General features: G+C 40.9%; 2 protein-coding genes across 3 annotated transcripts in view; one reads left to right on the top strand and one right to left on the bottom strand.

Annotated features, from left to right (window-relative positions):
- LOC123577872 (zinc finger protein 304-like) overlaps positions 1–14,371 on the bottom strand; it is a 573,883-nt gene that overhangs the window by 286,241 nt on the left and 273,271 nt on the right. The window lies entirely within an intron of this gene.
- LOC123577929 (vomeronasal type-1 receptor 1-like) lies at positions 12,252–13,503 on the top strand. The gene has a single exon (XM_045440374.1). It carries the CDS (start codon positions 12,371–12,373, stop codon positions 13,286–13,288), a length of 918 nt encoding a protein of 305 aa, XP_045296330.1. The 5' UTR covers positions 12,252–12,370; the 3' UTR covers positions 13,289–13,503.

Below are 14,371 nucleotides of genomic sequence, written 5' to 3' on the forward strand. Positions count from 1 at the left end.
CGCTTTATCTGATACGTTGTTTGCAAATATCTTCTCCCATTCTGTCGGCCTTTTAGTTTTGCTGATTGTTTCCTTCTCTGTGCAAAAGCTTTTTATTTTGATGAAGTCCCAATAGTTCATTTTAGTGAGAATAAGCAATCTAGAAGATGGAACTGTTGGAATTATTCAAGTTCTAAGATTTTTTAAAAGGCAAAGAAACCATTTGAGAGCTATCAGGCTCCATTAGGAGAGCCAACATAAAAATAATGAGTATACCAGAAGGAGAACAGAAGGAACAGGGGACAGAGAGGTTATTTAAAGAAATAATAATAGCTGAGAACTTCCCAAACCTCAGGAAAGAACTAGATAGACACATTCACAAAGGTAATAGATCACTTCACCATCTCAATGCAAAAAGAACGTCTCCAAAACACACTATAATGAAGTTGTCAGAAGTCAATGCTGAAAGGCATCCAGGAAGAAAAAGAACCCTAATGTAAGCTGTTGGATTTTGTTAGTAATGATGTGTCAATGTAGGTTTATCTGTTGTAACAAAAGTACCATTCTGGGACAGGATTTTGACTATGGGGGATCTGTGCAGATGTGTGTGTGTGTGGGGGGGGGCTGTATAATGGACACGTCTGTACCTTCCTGTCAATTTTGCTGTAAATCTAAAACTGCTCTAAAATATAAAGCTTAATGAAATAAGCCAACATTCTTTTTTAAATTTTATTTATTTATTTTGAGAGAGACAGAGAGAGCTCAAGTGGGGAAGAGGCAGAGAGAGAGAATCCCAAACAGGGTCTGCAACACCAGTGCAAAGCCTGATGTAGGGCTTGAACTCACGAACTGCGAGATCATGACCCGAGACGAAGTTGGATGCTTAACCAACTGAGCCACGCAGGTGCCCCGAGCCAGCATTCTTTTAGCTTCTCATGGATGAGAATGTCAAATAAATGTAAGGGAGCAAGTGACGTCAGCAAGATGGCAGAATGAGACATCCCCACCTCATGTCTGCCCCCTCAACAACAATTTGGTGGTCATCCATGGAAAAAAAGTGTCTTTGTGGGAACTGTAGGATTCAGATAGGAGACTGAGAAATCCAGTGCAGTCCAGGAATGAGGAGAGCCAGTTAGAGGAGACAGCCCCACATGGGCAATTGACTTATCAACGATGGTCCTGGAGACAGACCCAGAAACAGCTTTGTAGCTTTGGAGATGCAGCTACAGCCCTGTTCAGCTTTGATTCCATCACCAGCACTATACACCAAGGGAACCAGAGTCTCGCCCACTGGTACACTGGGCTTACAGACCTCGGTCTCACTGTGGACCCTGAAGTAGCCCATGAACTGGCTTCATTCCCTGTTGGCTATGGTCTGGGAACCCCTGGAGAACACTGATTTATACAACCACATGTGGAGGAGATAGCTTTTGTAAAAGTCCAGGGGTCCAGTGAAGAAGTTCTAGCACACTATCGGAGCCAAAAAAAGAAAATCTGGCATTGGAGTCACTGGATAGGGTAAGAGGAACACTGACTGAATCTGTGTCACTCCTCCCCACAGGTGGCACAGCTGAGTGCCAAGAGAGCCCTTCTTGGTCCTTATTTCTCCCATGGGGGGAAGTGAGAGCACATGCGTGAGTGCCTGGCTTCCACAGCTGTGCAGAATGCTGCCAAAGAGGCCCATCTGTCCCTCACCCCATCCGGAGGACTGAGCTATGAGTCACACTACTGGAGGGTGGTGAGAGTTTGGGAGAAGAGTGGTCATGGGGTCAGGACAGAACGTATAAGAGGGACAGGGACCTTACTGAGCCTGGACTTCATTAATAGGCCCTCCCATGAGCTGCTGGGGATGCCTTGTCTGAAGAGCCCTTCAACTGACCCACAGCCACCCCCAGCAATCCACATGTCTCACTTGCACACCTTCACCCTGAAGCCACATCCCTGAGAGCCACACTCTCAACAACTGAAAGAGTGAGCTTTTGCAGATCGCTAGTGAATGCAAGCAGAAAGCCAGTGAATCTGTGGGTCTAGGAGAGACCACAACCTTGAGCATTTAGCACAACTCTTGGAAAAACAAAAACGAAAGGCAGGCTGTGAGCACCTTGGCCTGGCTACGGAGGCTGGAGAGGTGGCATACAAGTTTAAGTATTCTGCTACAAGAGGAGGCAAGAAGTGTGGAGGAGTTGGGAGTTGTACCTATAGAAGTTCTGAGAAAACCTCAGAATCCTCAGCAGGGCTGACAGAAGGTATTTATTTCCTGGAGTAGCAAGTAAAGACTGGAAGAGGTAACTCCTACTTCAAATGAGAAGATAACAATGCAGGACTTCAAGGAACATGAAAAATCAAGGAAACATAACATCCCCAAAAGAACACAGTAATTTTCCAATAACTGACCCCAAAGACATGGAGATCTGTGATTTATCTGATAAAGAATCCAAAACAGGTGTTTTAAGGAAGTTCAATGATGTATATGATGGCACAGAAAGAACAATTCGATGAAATCAGGAAAACAATATATGAAGAAAATGAGGAGTTTAACAAGATGGAAATCCTAAACAAAGAACCAAAAAGAAACTCTAGAGCTGAAGAATACAATGAATGAATGAATATGCTCTAGAGACCATCAACAGAATGGATAAAGCAGAAGAAAGAAAGAGATACTTGTGCACTGTGGGTGGCGATGGATACCAGTACGGAGGTTCCTCAAAAAATTTAAAATACGTGATTCAGCAATGCTACTTCTGGGTATATATTCAAAGTAAGTGAAATCAGAATCTCAAAGAGATATATATAGTGGAAAACCAGCTGTGAGAAAATTTTGCAATAACATGGATGAAACTTGAGGGCATTATGTTAAGTAAAATAAGTCAGACATAGAAAGACAAATGCCTCAGGATCTCACTTACACGTGTAACCTAACAGAGCTGAACTCACAGAAACAATAGAATGGTGGTTGCCACAAACTGAGCGGTGAGGGAAGGGGGCGGGTGCTGATCAGAGTACAAACTTCCAGTTTTAAGGTGAATGAGTTCTGGGGACCCCAGGTACAGTATGGGGACCCCATGTACAGTACTATATTACATACCTGAATGTTGTTACGAGAGTAGACCTTAAATGTTCTCACCACACATACACGCAAAAAAAAGGTAATTATGTGAGGTCATGGAGGTGTTAATTAATGCTATTTTGTTCATCATGTTGCAATATATAATGTATCAAATCATCACATCGTACGCTTTAAAATTACATGTTATATGTCAATTAAATCTCAATAAAGCTGGAAAAATATGAAGGGAAGTAAGAGAGAAGTGTAGGAGTAGGAGGGTGTGAGTCTTTTTGTTTTTAATATTTATTTATTTATGTATTTTGAGAGAGAGGACATGAACAGGGGAGGGGCAGAGAATGGAGGAGACAGAATCCAAAGCAGGCTCCATGCTGCCGGCCTGAAGCCCAATGTGGGGGTCAATTTTACAAAACATGAGACCATGACCTGGGCCAAAATCAAGAGTCAGATGCTCAACCAACTGAGCCATCCAGGTACCCCTAGGATGTGAATCTTTTTTTTTTTTTTAACATTTTATTTTTATTTTCTGAGAGACAGAGAGAGACAAAGCACAAGCAGGGGAGGGGCAGGGAGAGAGAGGGAGAGACAGAATCTGAAGCAGGCTCCAGGCTCTGAGCTGTCAGCACAGAGCCAACCTACGGATGTGAGATCATGACCTGAGCCAAAGTCAGTGTTCAACTGACTGAGCCACCCAGGCGCCCCAAGGTACAGTATGAATCTTCTTAAAGAGCACAGAAACTTTCTCTTTCCCTTGCCCGCATCTTTTCTGTACGTTTCAAATTGCATCAAAATTAAAAGTTAGAAATGCCAATCCATGCAAATGGTCTTTTCAGCAAGAAAGAGAAGTAGCACACAAAAGTTCAATAGAGGTTTAAATATAACTTAACATAACTGACCTCACCATAAAGAAAATAGCTGGAGGAGCACCTGGGTGGCTACACTAATGCAAGGGAAAACATTGCACTGAAAGATTTAAAAGGAAGAATCAATCCTGCCCCCTTACCTCTTTAAAATATTTTCTTCTCCCCTCTCTCTCTGCCCCTCCCCTGTTCATGCTCTGTCTCTCTCTGTCCCAAAAATAAATAAACGTTGAAAAAAAAATTAAAATATTTTCTTCTCTAAGAGTCTTACTATGAATATCCTACTTAATGTTGCCACCCTTCCTTGACCACTGAACTTTTCATCACCCATGCTCTGCTCTTTTCCATTTTCCATAGAACACAATGACCTATCATAAATTAAAGAATTTAGGGGCGCCTGGATAGCTCAGTCAGTTAAGCATCTGACTTTGGCTCAGGTCATGATCTCATGGTTCGCGGGTTCAAGCCCTGCGTGGGGCTCTGTGCTGATGGCTCAGAGCCTGAAGCCTGCTTCGGATTCTATGTCTCCCGCTCACTCTCACTGCCCCTACCCCAGTTGTATGTTGTCTCTCTCTCAAAAATAAATAAACATTAAAAAATTAAAAAAAAAAAAGAATTTAAAAGCTTGGTTTATTTAATGTTGTTTTTCTAAAAGAAATTAGTTTCTGGGGTGCCTGGGTGGCTCAGTCGGTTAAGCATCTGACTCTTGGTTTTGGCTCAGGTCATGATCTCATGGTCCATGAGTTCAAGTCACGTGTGGGGTTCCATTCCATGCTGACAGTGCAAAGCCTGCTTGAGATTCTCTCTCTCCCTCTCTCTGTCCCTCCCCCCATTCGTGCTGTCTGTCTCTCTCAAAATAAATGAATTAAAAACACTTTTTAAAGAAGTTAGTTTCTGTGTTTTGTACAATGATGGTCCAGTGTAGCCACCAAAGTGCCCAACCAACATAAGAACTCTGATAAATATCTTGGAAAACACTTAATGAATGTAACATCACAGATTTCTGTTTATTTGAACCACCCAGCTTTTTTTTTTTTTTTTTTTTTTTTTAATCTCCACTCATTTCAGTCAGTACCCACAGTGAGCTCAGGAATGGAAAGGAATCATATTTTCAGACAAACTTCCAAAATGATTAATAATCCTGCATAATGAAGTGTTCGGTTTCATTCTCCAACTTAAGAGATCCCAATGTTGTCTGGCCTCCTTAGTGTTCCTTGAGATTTATTTTTTAAATGTTTCACAATTAAGTTGTTCCTTAGTTATCCCTGAAACTTTTGATAGAAAACTTTGTAATTCAACATTAATTGCTTTCAGTAATTGTACAACCTGCAAATGTTTTTCATTGAAAATCTCAACTCCCTGTGCAGATATTGTCACCAAAATTACTGGTGACACGATAATTACTTTACACCATGGAGATGAGATCATGGAGTCCCAAACCTTTATCCTGGGTTCGGATGCTCCTTTCCACCTCTGCACAGATGCTTCCCGAACACCTACTGTCCTGATTCCAAATGTTATTTGGGGTAAGTGTCTAGTTTTTTTGTTTTTGTTTCTTTTAGATAAGTGTGAGATTCATAGGAGAGTTATATCACAAAAAATCCAGTAAAAAACACAGATATAAAGTGCACACATGCTCTCTCTTGCTCTATGTTTTATGGGTTGAAACACAAACATATTTCTGTGTCTAGTGAAAAATGACGTTTCCTGAGAACATCTGACACCTACCACCCCCTTGCCCACATTCTTTTTTGTTTTAATGTTTATTTATTTATTTTCAGAGAGGGAGAGAGGAAGGGGGGGAGAGAGAGAGGAGGCAGGGAAGGGAAGGGGCAGAGAAAGAGGGAAAGAGAAAGAATCCCAAACAGGCTCTGCAATGTGAGCACAGAGTCCCACTAGGGGCTCAAACCCATGAACCATGAGATCATGGATCATGACCTGAACCAAAATCAAGAGTCAGATGCTTAACTGACTGAGCCACCCAGGCGTCCCGCCTTTACCCACCTTCTTTACGGCTACCTGGCATTTCTCCTCTCTCCTCAGAGTTACAGCTTCTATGAAATCTTTCATTTCTCTCTGAAGATCCTGAACATCATAGGACACGCTCTAAAGACTTCACACAGTAGATATGTGCCCAACAGTTAGATAATGACAATGAACTCCAGCCTCTGAGTAGTTGCCTGGGGTCTGCGTGACAGGTGCTAGAACACGAATTTACTTGTTAGATTTTCTGGTGAGCCTGTTGTACTAACTGCAGCTGTGATGACAAAGGTTGAAACTTTGTCATCAGAAGAGTGTTAATATTTATCTTCTGTTTACAGAATTAAAAGACCAATCTCATCCCCCAGTTAAGAGAGATTATTATTTGAAGAACACTGTGCCTAATGGTTGTAGGATTTGGGGCTGGAGCAGGGAGGGAGGAATAATCAGAGACTTCAGTAGTCTTCTGATAGTAGTATTACCCTGCTGTGTAATCCAGCGGATGGTAAAAATGCCTTGCTAGTCTTCTTCTGCCATTAACCTATTGCTCTCTCTACCCTCCAAGATGTATGTTTATCAAACTAAAAAGATAAGAATAAAACAATAAAATAAAATTCTGACTGGAGAACTTGTTTGACGGGGAAGTTCACGCCCCCTCGCTAAGACCAGGAGTCACTCAATTTGGATCCTCCCTTTGTTGCCCAACACCCTGTGATTATGGGAATGTCATGATCCTTTATTGCCTTTGTACTCCTGAAGTCTTTAAGGGCTGGAGTGATCAGTAACCACGGCAATTTCAGATTTATAGGACTCTCGTGTGGGCTTTTAAAAAAATGTTTATTTATTTTGAGACACAGAGAGAGAGAGGGAACATCAAGAGTCGGATGCTTAACAGACCGAGCCGCCCAGGCATCCCCCCTCCCTTGCCTCCAAGTCTTGATTTGGGCTCAGGTCATGAGCTCATCGTTCATGAGATCGAGCCCCATGTCAGGCTCTGCACTAACAGCACCAAGCCTCCTTGGAATTCTCTCTCTCCCTTGCCTTGTTCTCTCTCTCTCTCTCTCTCTCCCTTAAAATAAACAAACTTTTTTTAATTATAAAATTTTAAATTTAAAAACTATGAATTTCACCATGAAATTTTTAGGAAATCAATTCATGCATAAATTTCAGGTGGATTTCCACTCTGACACCCCCTCCCCTGCCCCTTTCCTCCTTCCCAGCCCAGACAGTTAACCCTGCTTCACTTGTTGAGGATCCTTCTAGACCAATTTATATTCAGTCACTAAGATCTCTCTTAAGTCACATCTGCTGATTTACGGCTGAGTGAATTCACCTTCTGCATTCTTTTATGAAACATATTAATCAATGTCCAAGGAATATGATTGATACGTACTAGTGAGGTGTTTTCCTCCTATTCACCCCACGGACTCTCTTATCACTAGTCCATTAGGTTGTTTACCAAGCGTGAGGTGTCTCCCCCACACTTAAATACAAACTGCTCTATTTCAGTTACTAAAATAGAATTGAAATGTATTTTACACAGCATTTACTTTAATCTCAAATTGCACAATCATTCCAGAAAACAAGAGAAAAACCTATATCAGGTAAAATTTTATGTATTCAGTATTCTAAATGATTTTCAAAACATTTTAAATCTGCAGCTGTTTTGTATCTGTCATGACATGGTGTGTCAGGTTCAGCCAGACACAAGAGAGGGCCAGAAAAAGTTTATTATAGTCAGGGTCCTACAGAGACAGAGTCCGGGCACACCACCAGGGGGTCATTGGTGGAAGAGCCAAGGGGGTTGACTCAACCAAGCAGGTGGAGAAGGTGGGGGATGGAAGAGGAAATGGAGGAGGACCTCTAGGCAAGCGCCTTTATTGAGGGTCAGGGTGGAGTACACAGGAGACAGTGAAAGGGGATTCCACGGGCGCATCTGAATATCCCGAGGTCACAGTCAGTTACACATTTTAAAATGTATAACACAGCAGGCCAATAAGAAAACTCCAAATTGTGTATCTTTTCTGATATGCAATAAAAATGATGCAATTTTTAGGGGCGCCTGGGTGGCGCAGTCGGTTAAGCGTCCGACTTCAGCCAGGTCACGATCTCGCGGTCCGTGAGTTCGAGCCCCGCGTCGGGCTCTGGGCTGATGGCTCAGAGCCTGGAGCCTGTTTCCGATTCTGTGTCTCCCTCTCTCTCTGCCCCTCCCCCGTTCATGCTCCGTCTCTCTCTGTCCCAAAAATAAATAAACGTTGAAAAAAAAAAAATGATGCAATTTTTCTAGAGGAAACCGACCCTAATGAAATTTCAGCAAGATTGTGTGTGCATTTAAAAAGTACAATGTCATTTTTAGTGTAATTTGTTTTTTTCTGATGTTTGTGAGAAAAACACATTTTATAATGTATGCTTTCTTTTCTAAGAGTTGCCTGTTCATTTACATTGCCAAAGAAACACCGAGATTATTATAATTGCTTCTTCTACATATTCAAATGCTTTCTTTGAGTTTCATTTTTCTATTTGTTTGAGGGGTCTTTCAGTAAAAAAACAGTACAAGCATGAAAACACTTTTAATTATTATCTTTTTTTATTTTAGAGACAGCGTGCAGGGGAGAGGCACAGAGGGAGAGAGAGAGAGAATCTTAAGCAGGCTCCACACTCAGCAAGGAGCCCGATGCAGGGCTCAATCCCACGACCCTGGGATCATGACCTGAGCTGAAATTGAGGGTTGGACGTTCAACCAACTGAGCCACCCAGGGGCCCCTTAACTATACATAAATACAAATGTGCTACAAATGTTTTAAATCCTCAGTTTTGGTGCACGCTTAGTAATACTTGGCTCAGCCAAAATTATGAAAATATACTACTACCAGGGCATCTGGGTGGCTCAGTCGGCTGAGTGCCCAACTCTTGATATCGGCTCAGGTCATGATCCCAGGGTCATGGGATTGAGCCCTGAGCCAGACTCTGCTCTGATCATGGAGCCTGCTTAAGATTCTCTCTCTCTCAATCTCTCTCTCTCAATCTCTCTCTCTCTCTCTCTCTCTCTCTCTCTCTCTCTGTCTCTCTCTCCCTCTCTCACACACACACTCCCTCTCTTTAAAAAATATTTTAAAAAATAAATTCAAAAAGAGAACATATTTTTAGCTAAGAGATTAGACATTTCTTAGGTTTAGATCCAGTATTTATTTATTTTCTTAAGATTAAAGCTCAAAAAATATACCTGTGATGTCTTAACTAAGTCTCCAAATATTTTACTACCATATTAAAAAACTCATTTCTCCAAAATAATTCAGCATTAACTTTTTTAAAGGTTTTTTTTTTTTTTAATTTTTTTTTTCAACGTTTATTTATTTTTGGGACAGAGAGAGACAGAGCATGAACGGGGGAGGGGCAGAGAGAGAGGGAGACACAGAATCGGAAACAGGCTCCAGGCTCTGAGCCATCAGCCCAGAGCCCGACGCGGGGCTCGAACTCACGGACCGCGAGATCGTGACCTGGCTGAAGTCGGACGCTTAACCGACTGCGCCACCCAGGCGCCCCAGCATTAACTTTTATCATATATAAACTTCTATAAATTTATCTCATAAATACCAGCAAACATAGATAATTTGTAATCTCCTTATTCTATTCCATATTTGGTTTTTGCCAGTAGTAACTCATAGTTATTATTTACTTTATATATAGTAAGGAAAGTTCTTTTCATTAAACATTTAAAATTTTGCATACGTTTGATGTTAATAGAGAAAATTTTGAAATGTTAACATTTTGGGGGCACCTGGGAGGCTCAGTCAGTTAAACATTCAGCATCAGCTCAGGTCATGATCTCATGGTTCATGGGTTCAAGTTCCGTATTGGGCTCTGTGCTGACAGCTAAGAGCCTGGAGCCTACTTTGGATTCTGTGTCTCCCTCTCTCTCTCTGCCCCTCCCGTTTCTCTCTCTCTCTCAAAAATAAATAAAAAAATGGGGCGCCTGGGTGGCGCAGTCGGTTAGGCGTCCGACTTCAGCCAGGTCACGATCTCGCGGTCCGTGAGTTCAAGCCCCGCGTCGGGCTCTGGGCTGATGGCTCAGAGCCTGGAGCCTGTTTCCGATTCTGTGTCACCCTCTCTCTCTGCCCCTCCCCCGTTCATGCTGTGTCTCTCTCTGTCCCAAAAATAAATAAACATTGAAAAAAAAATTTTTTTTTAAATAAAAAAAAAAGAGAAATGTTAACATTTTCATTGGAATTTTATTCAGTAACATACTTCTTAGTGTGAATTTTATTGTTAACATTCCAAAAATTTCCATCTAGGATGATGGTTTTCTTTGTTGTTATTCAAAATGAATCGTATGACTTAAGTACAGTTTCTGGTTTTCAATCAATGTTCCCCTCATATTAGTTTATTTTAATGTTGTTTTCCAAAATTCCACTAGTCTTTCACTATCCACTGACACCTTGGAAAATGCTATTGCCTAAAAAGGAAAATTTAAACTGTCCTGATTTGGGACTATTCTAAATTATGTGATTTATCCTAATAACAATTCCGATGTTTCTCGAGTGTATAACCATCTCAGTTTTCAATCATGGAACTTGAAACCTATCTTACAGCTATCGCTCCTTAATCCATGCCAGGAAGACCGTGACTCCGTAAATTGCTGTCCAGCATGCTGGCTTTGTGTCTTCGCAATCTGAAGAAGTCTTCATACTTCATCAACCAAGACTGAAACATCAGTGAGTCTGGAAGAAGGGATTGTCCTCATGAGGAAATCTCTCCTCAAATGTCGTTGAATTTATTTTTTACTATTTAATTTCGTATCTCTGAATCTTTTCCCATGATGAAATATTTCTGTCTGACATCCACAGGTCTTATCCAAACAGGCCATTTTTTTGTGTGCCTCCACAGACATTTCTTAATGCAAAACGCAGGCTGTTCAGCTAATGCAGGGGTAATGGTTGATAGTCACCCTTTACCAGTTTTCAGAATAATTAGTTGTTTCCCTAACATCTTCCGGCATTAACCTTTGCATTACTTGTCTATATGTGCCTTTGGTTTATCTATGTCAATCCTTTCAAGTAACCGTTGCACCGAAGTGGGGCAGTGACAGCTTCTTCAGGACAGACCTTGCCACCTCCCAAAGTAACCCTTAGCACTGATGGTTTCCTCTATTCCCTTGCCAAGCAAGAAGTTTTGGGATGATCTTTGGAGGTTCCTGCCCTAGATGTGGAATATGTCAGTTTTTTCTTTTTTCCTAAACCACACTGCTTCTTATACGGAAAAACCGTATTAGGTGTCCATAAACTGGGCGCTAGAGTAGGCACTGTCGTGAAGTTGTCTATAATTTCTAGATTTTTTTCAATGAAAAGAAAAATGAAATACACGCAAGTTAAAACCAATACTATAGGAGTTGGTATTATTTCTGTCAAATGTAGGCTTTAGACTTTTACTCAGTCTTTGGTTTCATATGTGCATTTGTTTTGTCTTACAGGGAAAGATTTATTTCCCATTTATACGAATATGTTTGTTCCCAAAATACCATACAAATACATTATAGTAAAATATGTAGACAAAAGTCAAGATTTGGGCAGATAGTTTTGCCTCCATTTATCCCCGTTCAGGATATACACTCAAAATTCTAATTTTCAATTCACTTGAAATGTATTTCCCTATTCATATTTCCTTTACATACAGGGACAGCCACGTGGATAGCCAATCAAATTTTGTAACATTTGAGTTCAGTGCTTTTAAAACAATTAATTTAACATTATTTAATAATTATGTGAAATATGTACATTTGTACATATAAGGCACTATGACAACATTTCTTCCTTACAAGTCTAGCTTTAAAATTAGCCCCATCCTATATATGTTCTGTGTCCATATTGTCACTCCTCCACACACTTGGGGAAACCTTAGCATGTTACACACAGTTTTGTACCTTGCTTCTCACTTCAGAATACACACAGTTCATAACTGCAGATCAGAGTCTAGAGATCCTCCTCACTCAACTCACAGGTGTGGAAAACTCTGTTGTGCAGATGGGCCATAAATCACTCACCATGTTCCAGTGAACAGACATTTGTTTCCAAGTGGAACCTTCAGGAATAGACTCTGTACCCATAAGCATACATATATAATGTTTATTTTTTTCTTTTTAAAAAAATTTTAATGCTTGTTTATTTTTGAGAGAGAAAGAGAGGCAAAGCGCAAGCAGGAGAGGGCCAGAGAGGGAGACATAGAATCTGAAGCAGGCCCCCCGTTCCGAGCTGTCATCACAGAGCCAGACGCTGGGCTCGAACTCATGAACCGTGAGATCACGACCTGAGCTGAAGTTGGATGTTTCACCGACTGAGCCACCCAGGCGCCCCTATAGTGTTTATTTAAATTTAGAAAGAATGTGCTAAGCTTAGCGCTGGAGGCTACTGGGTTTGGTGGTAAATATTTCTTTTTGTTTGTCAAACTGCATTCCTCTGGCTGCAACTCAAACCAATGTTCCATAGATGACGTGATGGCTTCTGTCAAGTGGCAAATCGGGATTACCTTAGTCACTCAGCTGGGAGTGGGAATCCTTGGAAACTTCTCCCTTCTTTGTCTTTATAACTTCACTCTGCTCACTGGACACAAGGTGAGACCCACAGACGTGATTCTCAATCAACTGGTCTTAGCCAACTCCTTGGTGCTTTTCTCCAGAGGGATCCCTCATATAACAGCAGCTTTTGGAGCAACATATTTCCTGAATGAGGCTGGATGTAAGTTTTTCTTCTACTTCCACAGAGTAGCCAGGGGGTTCTGCCTCACTACCACCTCCCTCCTCAGTGGCTTCCAAGCCGTTAGGCTTCGCCTCAATGTCTCTAGTTCGATGGAGCTCAGAAGGAGATCCTCAAAGTGCATTTACTTGTGCTGTTGCCTTTGCTGGATCCTGCATCTCTTGGTAAGCATCTTTGTTTCTGTTAAAATGGCTGGTCCAACGCACAGTAAAAACCTTAGTGTGAAGATAAATTATGGATACTGCTCCCCATTAAATCCAGACAGATTTTTAAAGTTTATCGTGACAGCCCTATTTTCTACAATTGACCTCGCATGTTTGGCCTTCATGGTCTGGGCTAGTGGCTCCATGGTTATTTTCCTACACAGGCACAGGCAACAGGTCCAATATATTCACAGCAACAGCCATTCTCCCAGACCTTCTCCTGAGGCCAGAGCTACGTACACCATTTTGATCCTTGTGAGCTGCTTTCTCTCTTTTTACTCACTGTCTTCTCTTTTGTCTGTTTGGATGATTCTATTTGTTATTCCAGGCCAGTGGCTGGTGGACGCCTCTATATTTTTGTCTTTATGTTTCTCAACATTCAGTCCCTTTGTGCTCATTTTCAGTGATACTCGTGTCACTGGTAAACTGCAAAACCGGTTCTGTTTTATTGGCTAGGCGAGGTAAACAGCTTTTGCTAATTTGGCTGAGACCATAAGACTCTGTTCTCTACGGGAAATTCAATCATTCTTTCCATCATCTGCTAATACTTAGGGATCAATAATTTTCAGATTTTTGATAAGAAAGTATTATGCTGTGTAGACTGAAACAATTAGGTCCTAGAACTCATGAACCCTATAATAGGAGCACGTGAATATTATGTAAGTTGTTTACACAAACATTACTCAAATTGTTTTAGCTTCATCCATAGAAAGATCCATGAAATTTTGAAATAGTAGAACAGGGGAAAAATTGTGAGTTTGGGGATTTAGACAAAATCTCTCACTTTGCAGGTGTTTTGGTGTATATATAGCAGTAAATTATATGTAATATAAAGTTTTCCATTTTAATTATTTTCAAGTATACGATTCAGTAGCATTAAGTAAATCTGCAGTGTTCTGTGTCTACTACCATTACCACTATCTGTTTCTAGTTCACATATATGTGTGAAAATACAATTTATATATGAAAATAATACAACATATAAAGTTGTGTTAATTTCAAGTACACAACATAGTGATTCGACAACTCTATACATTACACAACGCTCACCATAAGTGCAGCCACCATCTATCACCATGCAGGGTTATTACAATATTATCGACTCTGTTCCCTATGCTGTATCTTTGTCCCTGTGGCTTATTTATTTTATAGCTGGACACGTGAAACTTAAAAAAAAAAATCAAACCAAACAGAAAATATGTACCCACTGACCAATAATTTCCCATTTCCCTCTCTACCTAGGCCCTGCTAACCTCTAACCTATGTTCAGTCTCTATGAGCTTGACTACTCTGGGTATTTCCTATGAATGGAATCATAATATTTATCTTTTTGGGTCTCGCTTTAATCACTTAGCATAATGTTTTCAAGTTTCACCCATCTTGTTGTATGTATCAGAACTTCATTCCTTTTTGTGGCTGAATAATATTCCATTGTATAAAATACCACATTTTTAAAATCCTTTCCTGTGTTAACAGATACTTGGATTGTTTCCACCTTTTGGATATCGTGAAGAGTGCTGCTATGACCATTGGTGTACA

The sequence above is a fragment of the Leopardus geoffroyi genome, chromosome E2 (assembly GCF_018350155.1).
Source record: "Leopardus geoffroyi isolate Oge1 chromosome E2, O.geoffroyi_Oge1_pat1.0, whole genome shotgun sequence".
NCBI lineage: Eukaryota > Metazoa > Chordata > Mammalia > Carnivora > Felidae > Leopardus > Leopardus geoffroyi.